This window comes from Osmerus eperlanus, chromosome 23 (assembly GCF_963692335.1).
Source record: "Osmerus eperlanus chromosome 23, fOsmEpe2.1, whole genome shotgun sequence".
In the NCBI taxonomy this organism is placed as follows: Eukaryota; Metazoa; Chordata; class Actinopteri; order Osmeriformes; family Osmeridae; genus Osmerus; species Osmerus eperlanus.
This window is the reverse complement of record NC_085040.1, coordinates 2,532,727-2,556,395: the sequence shown is the minus strand read 5'-3', so window position 1 is coordinate 2,556,395 and position 23,669 is coordinate 2,532,727. Positions and strand designations below refer to the sequence as shown.

General features: G+C 52.1%; 2 protein-coding genes across 3 annotated transcripts; both read left to right on the top strand.

Annotated features, from left to right (window-relative positions):
* The first annotated feature begins 2,554 nt into the window (after nucleotides 1–2,554).
* On the top strand, nucleotides 2,555–15,481 carry kdm6ba (lysine (K)-specific demethylase 6B, a). Of its 2 annotated transcripts, none has more exons than XM_062449705.1 (18): nucleotides 2,555–2,598; nucleotides 2,825–2,920; nucleotides 3,035–3,288; nucleotides 3,462–3,539; nucleotides 3,811–3,984; nucleotides 4,121–4,276; nucleotides 4,491–8,581; nucleotides 9,002–9,125; nucleotides 9,372–9,477; nucleotides 9,871–10,180; nucleotides 10,473–10,541; nucleotides 10,768–10,916; nucleotides 11,202–11,316; nucleotides 11,541–11,728; nucleotides 12,148–12,289; nucleotides 12,564–12,690; nucleotides 13,214–13,384; nucleotides 13,829–15,481. In XM_062449705.1, the coding sequence occupies exons 2-18, from the start codon at nucleotides 2,917–2,919 to the stop codon at nucleotides 13,850–13,852; spliced, it is 6,282 nt and encodes a 2,093-aa protein (XP_062305689.1). In that variant the 5' UTR covers nucleotides 2,555–2,598; nucleotides 2,825–2,916; the 3' UTR covers nucleotides 13,853–15,481. The 2 variants fall into 2 exon arrangements, with proteins under 2 accessions (XP_062305689.1, XP_062305687.1); XM_062449703.1 differs by having other exon boundaries at nucleotides 4,121–4,285.
* Nucleotides 15,482–17,208: 1,727 nt separating this feature from the next.
* tmem88b (transmembrane protein 88 b) lies at nucleotides 17,209–22,485 on the top strand. The gene is made up of 3 exons (XM_062449338.1): nucleotides 17,209–17,639; nucleotides 19,546–19,932; nucleotides 22,204–22,485. The coding sequence occupies exons 2-3, from the start codon at nucleotides 19,552–19,554 to the stop codon at nucleotides 22,483–22,485; spliced, it is 663 nt and encodes a 220-aa protein (XP_062305322.1). The 5' UTR covers nucleotides 17,209–17,639; nucleotides 19,546–19,551.
* Nucleotides 22,486–23,669: the final 1,184 nt, after the last annotated feature.

Here is a 23,669-nt window from a genome sequence, read left to right as displayed (position 1 = left end):
CTGTACATGTGGTGGTTGACTTAACTCTCCATTCTCTTCCCATGCACTTTCTCAGCGCTACTGTTTACGTAGCACGGAGTCTGCTAGGCTAGCACACTTGCTATTGTGTGTGTGTGTGTGTGACCCCCACACTTGTTTCCCTTGTCGTCGTCCCCTCCACACACACACTCTCATCCTTCCCCCGTTTTCCACACCATGGCTGCGTGTCGACTCGGGAAAGAGAGATGGTGAGAGGAAAGGGGGTGACTTTTTTTTCTCCTCTGCTCCGCCAGTGTCCTATAGTCAGCATGTGGGAGACAGGCTTGCCCGAGTCATACTGATAGCTGCAGTTCACTAACACTGAGCTCTTGACAGGAAGTTTAAAAACGTGTATGGAAAAATGAACTGTTAAAACTTCCTGTTTGGAAAAGATGATTTCAATCCAGTTTGTAGTGTTCTGTAGACACGTGGAGAACCTCTCCTGGTACGTCTGCTATCTGCTGTGTGATTGCTTGAAATTAAATATCTCTCTCTCTCCCTCCTTCCCTCTCTCCTTCCCCCCTGTTCCCTCTCTCAGGGTTGAGGCAGCCCCAGAGAGATGACTGACAGCAGAAGCTGAGACTCAAGACTGTGAATCTTCATAAGGTGCTAAACTCTAAGGTAAGAGAAAGTGTTTTCTTGTCTCTGTTTCGCTCTGTTATTGTGTGTGTGTGTACGCACATCTCTGTCTGCATTCATCCATGGGAATGTCTTGGAGCAGTCCGTTTAAGGAGGCTGTTTATGACAGTCTAGTCACTCGGTCCGCCTGGTGTGTGTGTGTGTGTGTGTGAGTCTATCTTTACATGCCAGTGGTGTCTGCATGCTGTATCAGGATCACACACACACACGCACTCACACACACACACACACTCCAGGCGGAGGGTTTATTTTCGTCCCTCTAAAATCTAAAAGTAGAACACCAAAAATACCCTCCCTGCCAGGCTTGAGGGAGGGAGGGAGGGATGGAGGGAGGACAGTAGAGAGAGAGGATGAAGAGACAGTTGTGTGGGAGGCCGTGCGCACAAACACAGCTAATTTAGGATCTCCAACTGGGAGCATTCTGCTGAGCAAGACTGGATCCTCACGTGTGTGTTTGTGTGGTGTGTGTGTGTGTTTGGTTTTGGCAGGAGTCTCTTTTGTATCGAGTCTCTTTGTGTGAGTGTGTGTAAGTGTAAGACTATCTGTCAGGCCTTTTTGATGTATTTTTCCACTGATCCTTTGTGCGGATCTTTTTGATGTGTGGGAAGGTGTGTGTGTGTGTGTGTGTGTGTGTGTGAGATACCCGGTCTGTTCCCCCCCTCCTCTAAAGAATGTCCTCTTAATCTATCCTCCCATCCTCCTCAGACCGTCAGTTCTAGGCCCTTCTCCCTCTCCATCACGCCTGCTGTAATGAGATTAAACCCCACATATCCACTCCACATACACACACACAATACACATATGCCCGCACACAAACGCACACAATTGGCTTGACGCACGCACAACCTGTACACTTGGCCTGAAACACGCACACGCAGTTGGCGTGTCTCCAGTCGTCTCTCCCTCTGTCGGCTCTTATCAGGAGGCCCCTGTTGAGGATTACCGTAACCTCCATGCTCTCCTCTGATGGGTGAACTCCTAGAGGAGCCATCTGTGCTCGGATAGTAATCCTGGTAGTCAGCTCCAGGCTCGCCATCGCCCCTTAGGGGCTCTGACGCGCCCCTGCAGCAGAGCAGACAAAGACAGCATCCGACCAGCCTCATGGTTACACTCTGATGCAACAAAAGATTTTCGCCCCCACACACACACACACACACACACACACACACGGGAGAAAGATTATTCGTGTCTGTATAGAGAGGGATAAAGAGTTTCTTTTTCTACATCATGCGGTATCTGGCGTCTTGTTTTGTTGTTTTTCTTCCATCTGTCTAGTTTCTTTCCATCCCCCTCCCTCTCTCCCTCCCTCCCTCCCTCTCTCCCTCCATCAGTCAGTTCTGCAGTCCTGATCTCCTGCCTAGTCTCAACTGTATAATGGAAGGCCCACTGGCATGTATTGACTTTTCTACATCTCTTCTTTCCTCCCAACCTCTCTCTTTCTCCTCCCAACATTGCCCTCCCTCCCTCTCCTCCCTCCTCTCCAGCCAACAGGCTTGTCATTCCTTGGTGCTGTAGCCAGACAAGCAGACTTGCAGACGCTCCCTGCTCTGTGCTGGGAGGGTGGCCTTCTCTGTTCTGCAGTGGAGGGCTTCACACACACAGCTACTGTGGTGGGTACCAGCCAGCTGGCTGTCTGGGCATTTGGGTGGGGTCTGTGTGTGTGTGTGTGTGACACGGTGCTGTCTCTTGTGACCTTATTTGTTGTTCTGTGCAATGCTGCTTACTCTGTCGATTGGTGTGTGTGTGAGAGAGAAGTGTGCGTTTTCCTGTGTGTGTGTGTGACGTCTGACTGATCCTGTCTCCCGTGGCGCCCTCAGGCTGGATGCATCACGCGGTAGAGCAGTTTGGCGGGCGTGGCACACGGGACTCCTTCCCTCTGGACGGACTCAGTCGGGGACCATGGGCTCCCGTGGGCGGCCGCGCCTGGGCGCCACCTGCCAGGTAGGCTCGTCTCCACGGCAACCACCACACACACACACACACACACAGATGCACACACGCACACACACAGAGGGCACACCTCCCCTCCCCTGTTTGCACACGTCCTCAAAAAGAAGCTTGACTGTAATCTTTGGCTACATTCAAACAAAGGAAAATTCCCTTTTAAGTCAACATGAGTTTTTGAGGCTTGCAGGTCGAATGACTCTCTCCCCCCTCTCTCTTACAGGTGTTCGCCAGGTATCAATCAACACCAGCTCATTCCCCACCTCCCGCCAAATCACATGGGTGGACTGAACCATCCCAGTAAATACTACAATAATGGGTGAGTGCAGAACTAGACTAACACACCCCCCCACGCAGGCAAGCCTAGTGTTTGTCTGTGGTATTTGTAGTTGTAATGTTATCTGAGCCTCCCTGTCTGTGTGTCTCTGCCCAGTCCCATGCAGGCACGCGGGGGAGAGAAGCTGGACCTGTCCCCGGCCGTGCTCCCTGCCCTCCAGAGGGAGCCGGCCCATAGGCCTCCCCCCCCTCCCCACCGCGTCTGGGAGCAGCTGTACGAGTCCCACCCTCCCCCGGGACCCGGACCCTTGCCCGGCGACCACACGCCTCGCCTGCACAACGGCTACAACCCGGGGCCTCCCCCCCCCCGCCCCCCACCACGCCCCCGGCAGACCCAATCAGCTGCTGAAGGTAAGGGAAAGGGGCGGAGCACGACGATCGGTCGACCGGGAATTGAAGGGAGAAGGGACGTGAAGGTCGTTGTCAGGAGAGATGTAATCATCTATTTCTCTCCCGCTCTCTTCCTCCCTCTCTCTCGCTCTCTCTCTCTCTCTTCCTCCCTCTCTCTCTCCTCTCTTTATCAGTACGGGGGACCTCAGGAGCAGCATATCTCCAGGGCCCCGCCCCCTCTGGGAGATGAGCTGTGGGCGCAGGTGCAGCAGGTAGGCCCCTCTCTCCTCCTCTCACATCCAGCACACGTCACATGACACACATCACCTGACCTGAGCCAACAGCTCTTCTCCTCCTCTCACATCCAGCACACATGTCACATGACCTGGGCCCACAGTATACAGTATTTCCAGACAAAAACAACTCGCGTTTTCAAAGCAACATGGGTCTGAAAGCGAGAAACGACAGCTGTGTGCATCTTACCTGGAGCTGTGTGCGAGGTGTCCTTTCATGTCTGATCCTGTGTCCCCATCACCCCCCCAGGGCCAGCAGAGGGGCTACCCAGGGAAGATGCTGGGGGGTCAGCTGAAGAGGCCGGCCCCACCTCTGGGGGAGCACTCGGTCATCCAGCACGCCCCGCCCCCCCCGCTGCACCCCTCGGCGCGCCCCGGAGACGACTGCCCCAGCCCCAGCAAGAGGACGAGGAGCTCGGACCAGGTTGGTGCTCTCCGTCCTGGCATCCGCCGCTCTGCTGGTTGGATACGAAAGCTCAAAGATTGGACCTTGTTTAGGCTTCCTGTGATTGCGACTGTTGTTTATATAACTGGAGTGTTAACTCTGCTCTCCTCTCCAGGTACCTCATCCAGGGATGCAGAGGTTCCCTGGTGCCAGCCAGCCCCCCCTGCAGCCCAGCTACCCCCCTCCCAAGCCCACCTTCTGGAACCCCATACACAAGGCCAATGCCCCCTGGCCCCAGCCCGAACGCAAGAACCCCTCCATGGAGTTCCAGGTCAGAACCGTAAGACAGCTCCAGAACCTTGTCTTCTTTGAGGGTTTTAGGTTGGTTTAGGTGCAGTTCTATGGGTATATGTGAAGCCCTCTGTGATATAGCTTGTAGGAGAGGCTATATTAACCAGCTCAGTCTTACAGTGGGGCTTGTGTTTTGTCCATGGAAAGTGTGTTGAGCTCCCGGGTTCTAATACTTTCTTTTTGCCTTCTTCCAGGACTCAGGCAAGCCAGGCATGGGCGGTGGCTACACCTACAAGTCTCTCCAACCCTCCGCCCCCTCACCCCTCTCCCCCACCTCATCCCCTGGGGGTTACCCCCAGCAGGGGCGAGGAGCCCCCCCACCCCACAAACCTCCCTTCCAACCTCAGGCTCTCAATCAACCCCTTCACAACCAGCACCACCCTTCCTCGTACCCCCACCCCAACAAGCCAGTCTCAGCCCCCCCGCGTGTGGAGCCCAGGGCCGCACCGCCTCAGAGGGGGCCCAACCAGGGGGGCCGTTCAGGCATCCAGCCCCCTCCTCACCCCTCCAGGGGGGACCGAGAACACCCTCACACCCACCCTCACCCCCAGCCCTCACCAGCAAACCCGACCGGCGTGCCTTACAGCCATCCCCAGTTCCAGCCCCACCCAGGGTTGCAGGGCCCCCCTCCTGCCAGCTCCTCCTCAGTACCTCAGCTGCACAGCCAGGCCCAGAACCAGGCCCAACATCAGGTCTGGAGACACCAGAACCAGGGCAGGCCAGGCCACCATCATAACATAGAGTCTGGTCACTACAGGGTCCCTGGCACGGTACCTCAGGGGCAGCAGAGCCACAACCAGAACCATCAGGAGAACCGGGCTTCAGCCCCTTCCCAGAGCCAGCATCATCAACACCTGAGCCTCCCTCCCCACGGCCTCCCGGCCTCTACTCGGACCCCTGTCATCACCCACAACCCACCCGTTTCCCAGCCTCCCTGTTCTGTGAATCGTTTCACTAACTCCAATTCCCACAGTTCCAGTGGTGTCATTTCTGTACCTGCCATCTCTACTGTGACCACGGCGCCCCCTTCTGTCTGCTCAGTAGTCAACAGCAGCAGCACCTGGAGAGGGCCCCAAACCACCACCCCCTCCTCCCTGGATGCCCTCCTGCACCCAGGCTATCAGGGAGCCCATTTGGGCCCAGCCAGCCAGCCCCCCTCTCAGGCCCCCAGGCCCCAGCAGCCCCCCAGCAACCACCAGCCCACACAGGGGAAGTCCTACTATGGAAGATCCGACTTGGAGCGCTACCAGACATCTTCGGCACCCTCGTCTTCGTCATCAGGCCTGGGAAGGACAGGGGAGAGTGTCATTACCAGCAGGGCGTCCAACCCTGACCCCGCTGTGCCCAGCTCCCCCCTCCATCGCCCCATGCACCCACCTGCCCCCGCTGTGCCCAGCTCCCCCCTCCATCGCCTCATGCACCCACCTGCCCCCGCTGTGACCAGCTCCCCCCTCCATCGCCCCATGCACCCACCTGCCCCCGCTGTGCCCAGCTCCCCCCTCCATCGCCCCATGCACCCACCTGCCCCACACCACTCCAGCACGCAGCCTTCCTCAAACCCCCCCTTCTCCAGACTCTGCCCCCAACCTAGCCCCTCTGTTCAGGGCTACTCTCACCCTGCCCCTCAGCCCCCCGCCCCCGTAACCCAGTCTATTGAAGAAGCGCTGGATAAACTGGATGCAGAGTTAGAGGGCCACATGCAGGCAGAGGAGAGGAGGAGAGACTGGGAGAGAGAGAAGGAGCAGAGGAAGAGGAGGGAGGAGGAGGAGGAGAGGAAGAGGAGGAGGGAGTGGGAGAGACAGGAGGAGGAGAAGAAGAGAAAGCGGGAGTGGGAAAGGCAAGAGGAGGAGAGGAGGAAGAGGAGAGAGTGGGAGAAACAGGAAGAGGAGAGGAAGAAACGAAGGGAGTGCGAGAGAAAGGAGGAGGAGCGAAAGAGGAGAATGGAGAGGAAGATGAAGGAGGAGGAGGAGATGACTCGGAAAGGAAGAGAGGAGAGCGCCATCGAGAGTTTGGAAAGACTCCTGTCAAACAGAACTTTGCCGTCATCGTCGTCACCCTCCGCACCCCAACCTCCATGCCTCTCCTCCGTCACCCACCCCAATCCTCCACCCTCGACCCAGTCCTCGCCCCCCTACCCCTGGCTGAGCCGGGGAGGGGTGCCCCCTTGTCCTACAGTCCAGGCCGCAGGGATCCAGCCTCCTCCAACCCCCTTGGAAAGACTCCGTCCTCCCCCGCTCACCCCCCAGACTGAGTACGCAAGGGAGAAGCAGAGGCAGAGAGAGATGTGGGGAGGAAACAACAGAGGCCCCAACCCCCCCTCAAAAAATACCTCAGGGATGACCCAGCCCTCCTATCCCAGCCCTGCCCCCTCCTCCAACCCCCACCAGACCACGGTGCAAGGCCTACCACCCAAAAGTGAGAGAGGCAGCCCGGAGGCCGGAGCTCTCGGCCCCCCAAAGCTCTTCCAGGCCTTCCCCAGAGACGCCCTGTGCTCCGGCACCACCTCCAGCACCACGGGGGGCCTCCTCCAGAAGCGCATGCCCAGCGGAGGGCTCGGCAGCCTGGGTAGCAGCACCAACAGCTCCAGCGGGGACTCGGACAGCGCCCAGTTTGAGGAGGAGCCCTCGGACATGTCCACCCTGCTGCCCGACGGCCTCGCCAACATCATGGCCATGCTGGACGAGTCCATCAAGAAGGAGGAGGAGCTCTGCGGCGGCGACCAGGGCAGGTCTCGTGATGTCATCGTCACCGCTTTCCAGGCCGGCGCCATGCCGCCCATCAAGAGCTACCTGTGCGCCCCGGACCTCATCCCGGCGCCCAAACAGCAAGCCCAGGAGGACTTTGGGTCACTCGACGCCCACTCTAGCCCTCCTGTCCTCAGCCGCCAGGGCTCCCTGGCCTCCCCCTGCAGCCGCACCTCCTCCCTCAACGACGAGGACGACGACAGCAGTCCCAAACCCGCCCTCCCCCTCGGCGGGAAACAGAACATGGATGCCGGATCGGGAACGGCGGGGACCAACTACAGACACAGCGACCTGGCCAAGCTGTACGGCCTCCCAGAGCCGGGGAAGAGCGAGGCGGACGAGGAAGACGAGGAAGAGGAGCCGTCCTGCTCCCCTCCGCCTCAGAGGCCCCACCTCCACCAGACGGGCGTCAACAGCACGTTCAAGTCGCTGGAGTCCGTGCTGGAGAGCCAGAAGTACGCCTACCGAGGAGGGCCGTTCGGACGCCCCCCGCCTTCCGCGCTGGTCGGGGTCAAGTACTCCTCCTCGCTCTCGTTGGGCCCCGACATCTGCCGGCAGCAGCAGAGCACCTCCCCGACCTCCAACTCGATCAATCAGCCGAGCTTCAACACGGTTGTTCCGTCCGTGAAGTCACGGCCGCATTCCCCGATTGGCTGGCCAGAGAGCAGGAAGATAAAGGTAGAGGAGCCGGACGACTGGAGGGAAGACGCGAAGGAGAGGAGGATGAGCTCAGGAAAGGAGTCCATCAAGACGGAGCCTAAAGAGGAGATGAAGCTGACCACCATCTCGGAGTCGTCACTGGCCGAGCTTGGCCGGAGCTGCGAGGTGTTCCTCAACAGCCAATCTCTGCCCAGCAGGAACCACTCGGACCAGACCAAGACCCAGCTCAAACACGAGGACAGACACAAGCCCGAGAGAGAGAAGGAACGGGACAGGGAGAGGGATAGAGAGAAGGCCAAGAAGAAGAAACATGGGAGTACCCACAGCAGTCACAGCAGCAGCAGTAGCATCAGCAAGAAGCATGAGGAAAGGACGGACAGGAAGAAAAAGCACAGGGAGAAACGAGAGATGTCCTTCTCCTCCTCCTCCTCTTCCTCCCACTCGAGCTCCAGCAAACGGCACAAGGAGAAGAAGGACAGGAGGATTCTGGGAGATCTGGACCTCCAGAGCAAGGAGGTCAGGGAAAAGGAGCGGGCCCACTCGGACGCGGAGAGGAAGAGGAGGAGGGAGGCGGGCGCCGGCTCGGCGGGGTCCGGGTCCACCAGCGAGGGAGAGCACTCGGAGTGGGCGTCCCAGAGCGGAGTCGACCGGACGGCCTCCAAGGACCAGGCGGACGCGGCGGGCTCGGCGCTGGGCTCCAACGACTTCCTGAAGCTCAAGGCGCTGTCGGACGGGCCGCCCAAGGAGCTGAAGATCCGCCTGATCAAGGTGGAGAGCGGAGACCGCGAGACTTTCATCGCCTCGGAGGTGGAGGAGAAGAGGATCCCCCTGGAGGAGATCAACATCAGGAACTCAGCCAGCGAGGTCATCAGGGCTTGCAAGTGAGTAAAACCAGCAACTAGAAACCGGTGTGCAACAGTTACCAGGACCTTCGAGATAATGGCTCGAGGGTGATAGCAAAAGTCTATCTGAAGGTTCATTTTGAGGGGAAGGTTCACATATTGGCCGGTGAGGGAATCGGGCCAGTAATCAGAAGGTTGCCAGTTCGATTCTCGGCCGTGCCAAATGACGTTGTGTCCTTGGGCAAGGCACTTCACCCTACTTGCCTCGGGGGGAATGTCCCTGTACTTACTGTAAGTCGCTCTGGATAAGAGTGTCTGCTAAATGACAATGTATTGTCAAGGGAGTGGAGGAATTAAGAAAATGACCCAACTAAACTTTGTCTGAAGAAGACATATTGTTGTTGATGGTATGGCGTGTGCGTTTGCTAACGTCTTGTTCTTGCCCATGTCTTGTTCCAGGGGAGCGAGAGTGAAGGGGAAGTTCAGAGAGTCCTACCTGCTGCCTGCCTTCTCTGTGAAACCCGTCATGTCAGTGGATCCTATCCCCCGAGAGAAACTCAACCCTCCCACCCCGAGCATCTACGTAAGTTTGCGTCAAACATTCTCCACATCCTTCTCACACCTGCAACCCTCATCGGAGAAGCAGTGAGATTATAAAATATTGGGCCTGTGCTGCCATCTAGTGGTAGCGGAAGGTACCGAACAGAATCCCTCCATGGCTCCTTTATTCATTGTATCAGACGTGTCCCCTAAGATGGTAGTGTGATACCAGCGGTGCTGTGAGGGACCTGGGTGTGTAGAGGGTCTGACCTTCTCTGTTCCCCTGCAGCTGGAGAGCAAGAGAGACGCCTTCTCACCGGTGCTGCTGCAGTTCTGCACCGACCCCAAGAACCCCGTCACCGTGATCAGAGGCCTGGCGGGGTCGCTACGACTCAGTGAGTTCACACACACACACACATATAGATACTTTATTACTATAATATATTTATTACGCAATACATAGCGAGTTGCTTTTCCATATAAGATCCCTTTAAGACACGCTGTAGTTACATTAAATGTAGTCATTTACCAGACGCTCTTATCCAGAGCGACTTACAGTAAGTACAGGGACATTCCCCTGAGGCAAGTAGGGTGAAGTGCCTTTCCCAGGGACACAACGTCCTTTAGCACGGCCGGGATTGATTGGTAGCCCGATTCCCTAACCGCTCAGCCATCTGACCCCCCTGCTAGTTGGTGTGTTGTGTATCTTAACCTGGGGTCTCCTCTACCACTCTCTCTGCCTTTCCCTCCGCCTCCTCCTCCCTGCCTCCCCCTCCCTCTCCTTCCAGACCTGGGCCTGTTCTCCACCAAGTCCCTGGTGGACGCCAACGCGGAGCACGCCGTGGAGGTGAGGACGCAGGTGCAGCAGCCGGCCGACGAGAACTGGGACGCCAGCGGCACGGGCCAGACGTGGCCCTGCGAGAGCAGCCGCTCCCACACCACCATCGCCAAGTACGCCCAGTACCAGGCCTCCTCCTTCCAGGAGAGCCTGCAGGAGGACAAGGGCAGCGACGAGGAGGAGGATGAAGAGGAGAAGGAGAAGAAGCAGCCCGGCAGTTTGGAGATGCAGTGTAAAGAGGGAATGACTACCGGTGGCAGGTAAGGATGCACACACACACCCACCCTTTTACATTTAGTCATTTAGCAGACGCTCTTATCCAGAGCGTTACAGTAAGTACAGGGACATTCTCCCCGAGGCAAGTAGGGTGAAGTGCCTTGCCCAAGGACACAACGTCATCTTGCATGGCCGGGAATCGAACCAACAACCTTCTGATTAATAGCCCGACTCCCTAACCGCTCAGCCATCTGACCCCCCTTTTATTGAATTGGGCTTCCGCAACATTACTCATGCAGTGTCAGTTATTAATCATGTTGTTCTTCTCTTCTCTAGCGCCGATCAGAAATCAGTGGGGAAGATCATCAAGTTTGGGACCAACATCGACCTGTCAGACCCTAAGAGGTAAGCTTGAACTACTGATGAACCCCTCTGTCCTGTGACTGATCACTCACAATGAAGACCCCTCTGACTAGGTCCACTTCTCAGTAACCCTGTTCATACCGATATGACCCCAGTGCAGATTATTCCTCAAAAAGTTAATTTGATGAGAAAGGTTTTCATCTTGGTTCTCTCTTATTTAATTGATGGATCTTAGAGAGAATGACCTCTGATGTTTCGTCTCCCTCAGATGGAAGCCCCAGTTACAGGAGCTGCAGAAGCTGCCAGCCTTCATGCGGGTGGCATCTGGCGGCAACATGCTGAGTCACGTGGGGCACACCATCCTGGGCATGAACACCGTCCAGCTCTACATGAAGGTCCCCGGCAGCCGCACGCCTGGTACGACCTCTCTCTCCCCCTCCCTCCCTCTCTATCCCCTTCTCTCTCTCCCTCTCTCCCCCTTTCCCCTTCTCTCTCCCCCTTTCCCCTTCTCTCTCCCTGTGAGAGTTTGACAACTGACCGTCTGTTAGCTTTGATGGTATATGCATAGTATGTTAGGTCTTTTGATGTTATCAATCATAGATCTATATATCTGCTCATTTTATTTTCTCCATCTGTGAATAGCATGGGTGGTGTATATAATGTTGTCAGTGGCTTGACAGAGAGATCCTCCTCTTCCTCCAGGTCACCAGGAGAACAACAACTTCTGCTCCGTCAACATCAACATCGGTCCTGGGGACTGTGAGTGGTTCTCTGTGCACGAGAACTACTGGCCCGCCATCAACGACTTCTGTGAAAAGTGAGTTTGTCAGAACTCCATACATTAGCCAACCTTTTATTTTATTTATGGACCAAAGAATATAATTAAAATTGTTTTATGTAGTGTTTGCCAACGTTCATTTTAAATAAATCTTACACACACAAAAAGCATAGCACTTAACGCTAATGTCACCGTTTTATAAAGTATTGTTCTTTACACGTCAAGTCTTCTTGAAGAGGTCCTAACAGTCTCCTCCTCCCCAGACACGGAGTGGACTATCTGACCGGGTCCTGGTGGCCAGTCCTGGAGGACCTGTACCGCTCCAACATCCCCGTGTACCGCTTCATCCAGCGGCCCGGGGACCTGGTCTGGATCAACGCCGGTACCGTGCACTGGGTCCAGGCTGTGGGCTGGTGCAACAACATCGCCTGGAATGTGGGACCGCTCAACTGTGAGTTTCTATTCGAATCACAACATTCTAGAACTTACGTTGTTAGGCAGTTTTACCTCAGGCTGATGATGGGTTTCCAGACATGGATTAAACCTTGTCCTAAAGTGAGAGGAAGAATTCTCTGAAGATCTTATTGAATTTTCTCTCTTACTTTAGAACTAGGCTTAATCCATGTCTTTGAAACTGGGGCCTATATGATGAGAGTTAAACTGGCTCATGGTGAGGGACAGGTTCAAGATATTTATTGTCATGTATACGGTTTAACAAAGTTAGTCCGTACAATGAAATTCTTATAGCGCAATGTCCTCCTTCCATATAATTACAATAAAAAACACAAAAAAAAGATAAATCTATAAATATTGGTCTCCAGGTGAGTCCTACAGGGAAGCTCCCCTAACAACGGTTGTCTCTCCCTGTAGCTTACCAGTATCAGCTGGCCCTGGAGAGGTTTGAGTGGAACGAGGTGAAGAAGGTCAAGTCCATCGTCCCCATGATCCACGTTTCCTGGAACGTGGCTCGTACCGTCAAGGTCACCGACCCCGACACCTACAAGATGATCAAGTGAGTTCTGAAAATTAGGGGCCCAGTTTCCCCAGACAAGGATGAAACCTAGTCCTAGACTAAACTTTTGCAGTGGCTTCATTTAAATGACTCTTTAGGACTAGGCTTCATTCATGCAAACTGGGACTATACGTTTAATGAATTGAAAATTAACTGACATTTTAAAAATTATAGTGGAAAAAAATTAAGTAGATTATGATTATATAAATAAGAGCGCTGTCACATGTATTCTGAATTTAAAGAAATTAATCCCTTTGCCCTCCGCCCCTGCCAGACACTGCCTGCTGCAATCCATCAAGCACATCCAGATCCTGAGGGACCAGCTGGGGGCGTCAGGGAAGAAGATTTCCTACCAGAGCAGGGTCAAGGACGAGCCCGCCTACTACTGCAACGAGTGTGACGTGAGTTCACAGTTCATGCATCTCCCCCCCATCTCTCTCTCTCCCCCCCCCCTCTCTCTCTCCCCCCCCCCTCTCTCTCTCTCCCCCCCCTCTCTCTCTCTCTCTCTCCCCCCCCCCCCTCTCTCTCTCTCTCTTCCCCCCCCCCTCTCTCTCTCTCTCCCCCCCCCTCTCTCTCTCCCCCCCCTCTCTCTCTCCCCCCCTCCCCCTCTCTCTCCCCCCCTCCCCCTCTCTCTCCCCCCCTCCCTCTCTCTCTCTCCCCCCCTCCCTCTCTCTCTCTTCCCCTCCCCCTCTCCCCCTCTCTCTCTCTCTCTTCCCCCCCCCTCTCTCTCTCTCCCCCCCTCCCTCTCTCTCCCCTCTCCCCCCCCTCTCTCTCTCCCAAAGCTATTTTCTACACACACATTTCTTCTGCTGCCTTTAAAACTGTGAGTGTTTCAGGGAAATAGCAGAACAAAAAATTAAACAAATACCTCCATGAGTGCCCTGTTCCAAGCCTGTGGTCCTGTCTCCGTACGCGACCCCCCAGGTGGAGGTGTTCAACCTGCTGTTTGTGACCAGCGAGACTGGGAGCAGGAAGACCTATGTGGTGCACTGTGAGGACTGCGCCCGCCAGCGCAGCCCCAGCCTGGCCAACGTGGTGGTGCTGGAGCAGTACCGCATGGAGGAGCTGATGGCCACCTACGACAGCTTCAACCTGGTTAGGAGGAACACACACACACGCCACACACAGCAGTACTGATAAACATGAAAGCACAATAAGGAGAGTTTTGCACCAAATGTTTTCTTAAAGCTACCCTTCAGACATGTAACTTGGCCTGTCCTTACAGCTGTGCAAATACATGTCCTGTTTTGTGGGGGGAGGGAGGGGGGAGGGGGGAGAGAGAAGTAATCTGACTGGTGTTTGGGAGTCAGTTGGCTGAGCGGTTGGGGAATCGGGCTAGTAATCAGAAGGTCTCTGGTTCGATTCCCGGCTGTGCCAAATGACGGTGTCCTTAGGCAAGGCACGTCACCCTACTTGCCTCGGGGGGGATGTCCCTGTACTTACTGTAAGTCGCTCTGGATAAGAGCGTCTGCTAAATGACTAAATGTAAATGTTTGAACTCACATTTTCTAACTGCCGTTCTGTCCTCCTCTCCTGTAGGCATCACCCTCCACTTCGCGGTGACAGACCTCCTCCACATCAGTCCCTCTCAGCCATAACCAAAACTCCTGCAAGCCAGGACAAACACATTCTTATTTTGGTGATTTTAATTTTGCTTCCTTTTAAAATGTGTTTTTGTAGTTTTTGTGTTTGTTTTTTACTACTACTGCTAATACTTGCAATTACAGCCAATTGAAAACCAGTTTACTCATCACTGTTTACAAAATAAAACATATAAAAAAAGAAATGCCACCAATCATATGCCAGTTTACTCTCAATGGTGCTCATGAGAAGACCAGACACCTGGTTATGGAGGACTTGAATATGTAGAGCAGTTGGTGCTGCCATTGAACAAACTAAACATAGGGAGTCAGTGGTTTCAATGGCATGTTATTGTTTCTGAATTTTGTTTAAGTTTGATTTGTTTTTGTCATCTTGAATACTGAAATGTGTACATTGCTGTTTGTATTTTATGTGGGGTGATGTTTTTCCTCGATAATTTATTGTTTTGTTTTCTAAACTAGATCCGCCTAGCTATATACCACATTGGCCTTGTGACTTGTATTTAGAGATGAAATGAAAAATACTAATAATAGAGATATGAACATTTTTCTAAAGCATTAAGAATTTTAAAAAAACAATTGTTTGGAATGCTTCAGAACATACGGGTTTAAAAAGACTTGTTTTAAATTTTTGTTTTGTCTTTCCGAATCTTGTATGCGTTGTAAATCTTGTGTTTTTTTTACTTTTTACAAATGAATTATATTATTTCTTCTGGAGAAAAAGATTCAAGCGTCACGCCTCCTTAAGACTACATTAGGTCTCGTGTTCAGTTCAATACTTTGCTATCAACCACCATTTTCATACGGTGTCATACTTGCGATCGTTTTGCTAAATACAGATTTATAATTTTCCTGGATCTTAAGTGTAAATGTTTTTGTTTTATTTAAATGTTTTTTTTCTATTTATTGGATATCAATGCTATCCCCTTTTTGAATAGGGTTGTACAAGTTTGAAAAGTTTTCTATGGTGATTCTGATTTTCGAATTTAGACAGTTGAGGAGGGGGGGGGGGGGGGTGTATATGGGGGGGCTGCTGTTTCACTGGTGCTTACCTCCCCATTCTGGTCTCTCACCCCTCCAGGTATATATAAATGATATCTTTAATAAATATAACTCCACTTTTCCCGTAGATGCTAGAAACACACAGGATGTAGACAACGACTAACGGAATGCTGTATCTGTAATTATGCTCATTTTGAAAGTAAAAAACTTAATTACAGTTTCTTGAAGATACAGAAAGTGTAGTTATGTTTGTGTTTATCTGTAGGTGCTTTTAGATTTGAAATGATTTAAATGTTTTTTTAATTTTATTTTTTAGATATTATAATATGATGGATATTGATTATGGGATAGATGGTGCTAACTGTTCTTTGAACAAACTCCGGTCTCTTTTCCTAAGATGAAAATTCTATTTTTCCTCTTGCAATATACCTTTCCTTTTCTCCTTCACTTTGTCGTCATGTACTTAAAACTGCACTGTTTTAGAGAATTCACTCATACACACAACCAACTGAGCCAGACTTGTCTTAAACACTTTGTGAATTTGTGTGACATTACTATGACTATTAATAAACGCTTTTGATAAACCCAACACCTCTGCTGTTAATGTTACGCACTTTAGTAATTGGTGTGAAACACCGCAGTGCCAGTAAATATAAACGTTTAGGCTTTCTGGGGAAAACTACGGAGTTTAAAGATATGTACTGCACGTTCAGAAACACTATCCTCCTTCCTCTCCAGGACACCCAACCCTCTGTCATGGGTGTGGAGACTTGAGGGGGAGGAAAGCATAAACTCTCCAGTTTATGCGATACCCTAACACTACTACAATAACAAACTATCTCTCTGTGATGGATGTTTGGCCCGAATCACATTCAGATCCTTTAGTTTGTTTTTGCTCAAAGTACGTGTGAGATACTTATTGATAGTAGTTTCCCTACATACTCATCACAGAGAGCGTATCCAAGGTAAACTAGGGATGGAGGGGAAACTAGCAGATAGCTGAGCAGGAAGCAGCCAGGCTACGTTACATTCATGATAACAGTTGACAATGACACAAACAAGCTACAAAAACCAGTGACTGCCATCTACATGTTTGGTATATCAGGTAAAAAAGGTCATCTGTGTCCCCAGCAGGCGATGACAAAACATCAAAATGCCATCATGTCCTGGGGTCAAGAGGTCAGGGAGGGATGGACAGGACCTGCGGATATCCTGCTTCCTGTCAGGACAGGAAGTCCCCTTCCACAGTCAACTTCCACAGTCAAGTGATGACGAATGTGGGTGGAATGAGAGGCAGTTGTTCCGTGCAGAAAAACATTCCATGTTACTAATGTGAGTGGAATCCTCCTCAAACGGGTCAGTTTTCCTCCCTAAGGAAGGAAGAATAATCAGAATCAGCGAACACAAAGATTTGTCTTATATTTGTCTCATGAACGAACGCCCGAAATATGCCACATGTATAAAACATAAATCAAACCAGTTGTACACTTATCTGGATGGGTGGTTTCTAGCTTGGTTACACATTGCAACACAATTCAACCACGGTTGACTTTAGTCAGTCTATTTTCTCTTTTGCTTATTTGTCCCCTCTGCCAACACACCCAGTAATCCTACGTACCCATTACAAAACTCTCCACTGTAATCACAAACTTCTACATGTAAAACTTCTAAGCGTCATCCAAGTTGGTGATAAGTTACATAACTGATGCAGCTTCTTGTCTCCCACTGCTCCACCCAGGACCGCCGCCACCCTATCCGGTGGGCAGGTCAGGGAGTATATACCCAGTGGAGGTCTATAGGTAAACAAATACACCCACCTCAAAGAGGAGGAGAGAAATTAAAAGAGAAGCGTACAATCTGGTCAGAAATCACTAATTACTGCTCCTGTGATCTCCCCCCTCCCCCCCTTATCTACCGGCCTCTTATCACTTCTCCGTCTCGTTCTTCATGTCATCCTTTGGTCACTACACATGATCAGTTCTGTTCTGCAGCTCCTCGAATGCACACAGACGCCGTCTCTTTCACCATGTCCCCCTTTCCTGTCCCCCCCCCCCCCCCCCCTTTCCCTGCACGTCCAGTTATCAGGCCAGCTGCCTTTGTATGGCCCCCTAACACTCAGCTCCAACTGACACAGAGAGGGAGGGAATAATAATGGTTGGGAGGGGGGAGGGAGTGTAATAGTAATGCTGGACATGTTAAGGGAAGCGTGCATTGGGGGGGGGGGGGGGGGGGGGGGAGAGCAGTGAAGAGAAAGCGGGGGGAGAGAGAGAGAGGGGGGGGGCATCTATAATTCTTAAGAGACTCAGACAGAGGAGGGACAAGAGGAGTTTAAGAGTTTAAAAGGTGTGGGACAGTCCTGGAGAGAGAGGACGTCAGCTGCACATTACAAAGAACGCACAAGGGAGGCTCTCGCCACTATCTGGTGGGAGAAGAGCCACAACGGACCAGAGAGAGAGAGACCAGCGGGAGGTCCACATACCAGCATACCGCCACCAGATAAGCAAAGGGAAGAGAGAACCTCCGGACAGAGTAAGCAGCAACAGAACCACCAGACCCCGACTTCTACACAGGAGAGACGTGCAGTTCCTCTACATTGCCTCCCGACGGAGAGAAGCAGAAGAGACCAAGAATCACGTTCATCTGACAGAGGAGACTGTGGGTTCCCATCCCCAAACTCCAGACGAACAGAGAGGAGCAAGAACCAAGGGAAGAACCAGAGCTAGATCTACCAGGCTCCACATCACTATGTGAGTGAAACCACAACCCCCCCACACACACACACACACAGTTCAACAAGCTAGGCTTCTGTGCGTGTGCGAATACTCTAAATTCCTACTTTTAAAGAGAGTTTAAGTGGCTGGTTTGTTATTTGTACTTAATGACTGAAGTTTTAGACTGCCAATGAATACATGCAGCAGTCTGTCCCAGCAGACAATAGAATTGTAGAACAATAGAACTCTGAATAGAACCATGTGAAATGCTCAGTGATGGAGTCCCAGCGGTGTTGAGTAAACTAATAATGTCAGAACTGTACCAGGGACTTAAGGTCTCTCTCAATAGCCCCAAGGCATTTTATTACCTTTCCTAGCCTTCATAAGAAAAAGCAGTACGATTTCAACTTTGTCAGGAGACAAAAACAAGAGGGTTTTCACAGCAACAATGACGTGTTATTCCTAGAATCAAGAGTACAGCGAGTCGAATGGGTGGAGCGACCAGATGTATTTCAAGCGAGCGCCACAATACGTTTCCCCCGGTTACCAGTCGTGACCCCCTGTGACATTACACCCAGAAACGCCACTTTAAAAACAATAGGAGTGAGTCATGCAGAGTAAACAACATGAGGAGGCAGCCGCCAGCAGCATCTCAGGACCTCTCGACACGGACGTCACATTTACCATAGAGTTTAGTGGGTATTATGGGATAGAGGACCACCCACACACAGCTTCAACAGTTGTTAGTATACTTGACTCACCTCGGCATACTTGGGATGGATCTCAATGGAAAGGACGACACTAAAGGCCCTTGCACACTGAGTCCGAAATTTTCGTATGCGTTTTTTCGCAATCGTCAGCCTCAAAATTATGTGGCTCTGAATTGCCAAAAAACCTCTCAGAATGCTGGCTATGGATGCGAAAAAAGAAGAAAATAAAACCCGATCCAAACTTTTTTTGGACGGACGAAGGTTTCGGAGGCAGTGTGTAAGCGTGATTGACATAACGTGAGGTCGTATTTTTTTATTTTTACGTGCGAACATTTCGGACACAAATTTCAGACTCGGTGTGCAAAGGCCTTAACAGTAGTAGTGTGGAGAGTTGATTGCACATCCTGGAAGGCCTTGGCTTACCGTTCCAGCCAAGAAGAGATGGATGGTCCTGGGGGTGATGGGTGCCTGGTGTCTGAGTTAAGAGTTCTGCCAGGGAGGGGAGAGGGGGGGTCTGGCAGCTGACTGCCCCAGGGCTATTGTCCTCAGGTCGGCGGGGGCAACGCTTCGCTTGCTGGGGGAGGGGGGAGGGATGGGGTATCCTGTCTCACACACACACACACACGAGGCGGCCATGCCAGCAGGAAGATGACAGATTAACAGCTGTGTTTACCTCTCTGTTAACCAGTGACACTACAGGCTAGGGACACTGGAGATGTGGAGGCCTACCTCTGAATACTTCACTCTTCATTTAATAACAGGCTACTGGTCGCACTAAAACTTAATGTTCATATTGTCTATGCATGATTAGTATGATGTGACACATTCCCCAAAACACACACACACACACCATGTACACAAACATCCTTTGAAGCAGCCCTCTCACCTTCATCTCTCTCCATCTTATCCTCTTCCATCATCATCCTTTGGTACATGCTTGCATGGTAATTAAGCCCCTTCCCTTCGGACCTGTCAGCTGTCAAGATAACCATCATCACTGTGCTCTGATAGGCCAGCATCACAAGCCGGCTGGCTTCCTGTTGCCACAGCGATAAGACCCCGTGACCCATGTGTGAACTGTGACTCGGGGACTCTGTAACAGGAGGGGAAGACATGGGTTACAATGAGGGACAGTACTTTACAACGGCATGGAGAGATTGCATTAGGCTCACCTGTTAAATCCCTCCGCCTTCCTCCCTCGCTTTCTCTCCCTCCTTCTCCCCTCTCTTCAGTCCATCATGAGCATGAGTGGCACTCTGGAGAAGGGAGCTCACCACCAGGCTCTTGACCTGTCTGAGGAGCTGTCCCACCACCACCATCACCACCACCACGCCCACCACCAGCACTCCAACTCCCTGGCCTCCACCGCCCCGGTAGGGACCCTCCCCTCCGGCGTGGTGGTCCCGCCCCCGTACTCTGCGGCGGAGAGCGCGGGCGGGGGGAGCGACGCGCCCCTGGAGCTGCGGGGCTCGCTGGACTGCTGGGCGTGCTCCGTGCTGGTCACCGCCCAGAACCTCGTCATCGCCACCATCAACGCCTGCCTGGCCGGACTGGTGTTCGGCCTCATCCTCACCCCCGCCATCGTCATGGTGATGTTCGGGTTCCTCTGCCACTCTACGGTAAAGGAGGGGAGAGGGGTCACATGACTTGTGTTTGCGCAGGCTACACACACTTGCTTCGGAACATTCCTGGGCTGTGTTTTGCATTTGAGACTCGTAATTCAATTGTGTGTTCATTACAGATGGGTATGATGGGATGGCTATATACACTGGAGGAGTAGACATTTACATTTAGTCATTTAGCAGACGCTCTTATCCAGAGCGACTTACAGTAAGTACAGGGACATTCCCCCCGAGGCAGGTAGGGTAAAGTGCCTTACCCAAGGACACAACGTCATTTGGTTGGCATAGCCGGGAATCGAACTAGCAACCTTCTGATTACTAGCCCGATTCCCTAACCGCTCAGCCACCTGACTCCCTAGACACCTGTGTGTGTACTTTGGGGGGGGGAAGGGGACAGTTCTCGTTAAAGTGGGGAGTCAGGTGGCTGAGCGGTGAGGGAGTCGGGCTAGTAATCTGAAGGTTGCCAGTTCGATTCCCGGTCATGCCAACTGACATTATGTCCTTGGGCAAGTCACTTCACCCTACTTGCCTCGGGGGAATGTCCCTGTACTTACTGTAAGTCGCTCTGGATAAGAGCGTCTGCTAAATGACTAAATGTAAATGTAAAAGGATGTGTTACTAAGCTGAGTGGGAGGACAGCCAGACCAGACACCAGCAGTGATGGAGATGGTTGAGAAGGGACGATACATTTTCCCCCAAAAAGTGACATTTGCGGCCCACGAGTTTGGAATAGTTTGCCTGCAGATTAGAGCTGGGTTTGGCCTGGCAGACATGTGGTTAGTTAGATAATCAGATCAGACATGGGCTCCTCTCAGATCTGGGAGAGAGAGACACTTAGAGAAGAGCGGTCAGAGCTGAGAACTTTTAAAAGAAACCTGGGTTAAGGATTAACTAGGGAACAAATACAACATCACAGTCAGACAAATCAAAGAGCGAAATGTGATGACTGATGCTTTAGCACCCCTGTCAAAACAATGAAAAGAAATGTGTACATTTCAATGGGTGCAAACCTTCTCTTTTGACCCGAGTGGGTCTCCTTCGACCCCGGTTGTTCACTCAGCAGGTCATAGTGGGTCAGGGAGTGTGAATGGGTGACAGGGTGACTGCACCACTGGTCACCTCACTAATGGCTCAGCCCAGAAACAGGCTTCTCCTTTCCCTCTCCTCCTCCTCCTCCTCCTCCTCCTCTTCTCTCTGCCCAATTAGGACCCCATGTGACAGATTAGGAGAGGATTAGCTAGGACTTTAAAGAGGGGGAAAATGAAAGAAAAGAAAGAGTGAGATGAGAAAAGGAGAGAGAGCGCTTTACGTTTGAGGCTCCGGGGCTTTCACCATCCCACAGATGTGGCCTTCTCTGCTTGACAGCCAGGAATTCGAACTCCGTCGCGGTTGACGTTGACTGCCTGGTCAGAGGTGAACATAGAAAGTAATCTTAAGTGTCCAGAGCTGCTACAAACCCTAATCCAGCTCCCAATCCTCCGCAGCTAGGAATGCCTGGCGTCCCTTCTCATGAGAAGCATGATGAAGCATGCCTTGGGTGAGACGTCTATCAGTTTAAATAAACATGGACATAGTTGTCTGGGAGTTTATATGGTATGGGTGTACCCACCCTCACCCCTTAGTGGGCCTCTTCCTGACCCCTCTTTTTCCCGCTATGTGTCTATCCTCCTCCACCATACCACCCCCCTTACTCAGGCCTCCTCCTCCCTCTCCCTCCACTCCCCCCGTTCTGACGTCAGAGATAAGGACGACCCACTCCTCCCCTCCACCTCTCTTCCTCCTCCGCCCCTTCATCTCCCCCAACACTTTCATCTCCTTGTTCCGCACCATGGAACCCTCCCATCTACATGTACAGCACACGCATGATACGAGGTCTCACAGCTGTGTGCTTAGCATGTTTATCAGTCTCCCCCCCGGTGGAGGGGCACGTGAGTGGGGTCAGTTTGGATGCGTGCGTGTCCATCTGCTCCATGTCTGTCCTCACCTCAGACACACATTCCACCAGCGCCGCATCATCTCCATCGCCCTCTGCGCTCCGACCGTCCTGTTGCTTTTGTGGTTCTCCCATGATGCAACACGTCCAGCAGACCAGGCACACGGGAGAATGAGAGGAAATATTCAACCTTTTCTACGACAATACATAGGACAGTCATGTAGCCATAGTGTATTGTAAGTGACAGAAATCACAGTGATGATATTTAACGCCTCTGTCTCCTCTCTTGTCCACTTCACTCCCCCACTACCTCCCCCACTACCTCCCCCCTCCAGGTGCGACCCCACGGGACCTCCCCGTACTGTTCAGACCTGCTGAGCGACGGGGGCTGTGTGGCCCTGCTGGTGGTGGGCTTCCTCCTGGTCACCCCCCTGCTGGTCCTGGCCCTGGCCGCCTACTGCCGCCTGGCCCGCCACCTCCAGCTGGGCCTCTGCTTCATCCCCTACAGCCGCGCCGTCTACAAGAACCTGCCCGCCACCCAGCACCGGGGCCTGGGGGGGGGCTGCTGCGGGGGGCGAGGGGGTTCGGAGGGAGGGAAGGGCAAGGTGTGGGTGTAAGGGGAGGGGGGGGGGAGAGGCAGGAGGAGAGGAAGAAGTTAGGAAGACAGACAGACAGACAGAGACAGACAGACAGACAGACAGACAGACAGACAGAGAGAGAGAGAGAGAGAGAGAGAGAGAGAGAGAGAGAGAGAGAGAGAGAGAGAGAGAGAGAGAGAGAGAGAGAGGAGAAAAGGATGAAGCTTGACTGAGAATCTAAAGGGGGGGGGCGGAGGAGGAGAAGAAACTGGAAAAACAGGAGGAAGATGGTGAAAGTAGGAACAACGCGACGAGAGAACAGAGGGGGGGACGTTAACAACAACAGATACACCAACATGTTTGTGATATTTTCCTCCTCAACACATTATCTGAACCTGAATGAACCCCCATGTATGTGACTACTACCAGCTATACACGTTTTAACGTAAGAGACGTCATACTTTCACTTATATAAATGTTTTGAAGACACAAAAAAGACACAAAGTCCACCACAGAGATTTCAGTCACCCTTACAAATGCATCTCACCTGAACAGAAGATTACCTGGAGCTTGTCCTGTGGAACAGTGAGCAGAATATTAATTAAAAATAGAGGCCACCTAGCCCACACGGTCACCTCATTTTATTAATATTTAATAACTGACTGAACACATTCGTGAAGGCCCTTCATTTTTGGTAAATATCTTGTATTCTTAATGCTGTAAATTGGACAGTTGGTTGCATATGGTTGCCATTTATGTTGCATTACAAATAAACTGTGGAATCAACATGACTGGTTTTGTTATCTGATACAACTACGGAAAAGGGTTTGAGTGTTTGTTTGCATACAATGTAATCCGAGTGGAGATGGTGTCTCTGCGTAAGCACACCCCATGTCTCTCACACAAGGTGATAGTGATTCAGCTTGCTTCTTGGTTTCTCAGGAGGGAGGACAGGTTTATCAACAACAGTGCCTCTTATCTCTTCCAGCTGGACACAATCCCAGGCTGTCAGACACCAAACGCAGGCAGCCTCTCCCACACACACCATCTCTCCCCCTCAGTACACGAGATGGGTGGTGCCTTTGGATGCATACTTTCATTTATCCACGGTGTAACTTGTTGCAGCAAACAAAACAAAAAAAAACTGTCCTCCCCCCTTAAAAGTCAGGGGGTGGGATAAAGCCTCTGATTGGTGAATGAACAGTATTACACACCAGGCCGGC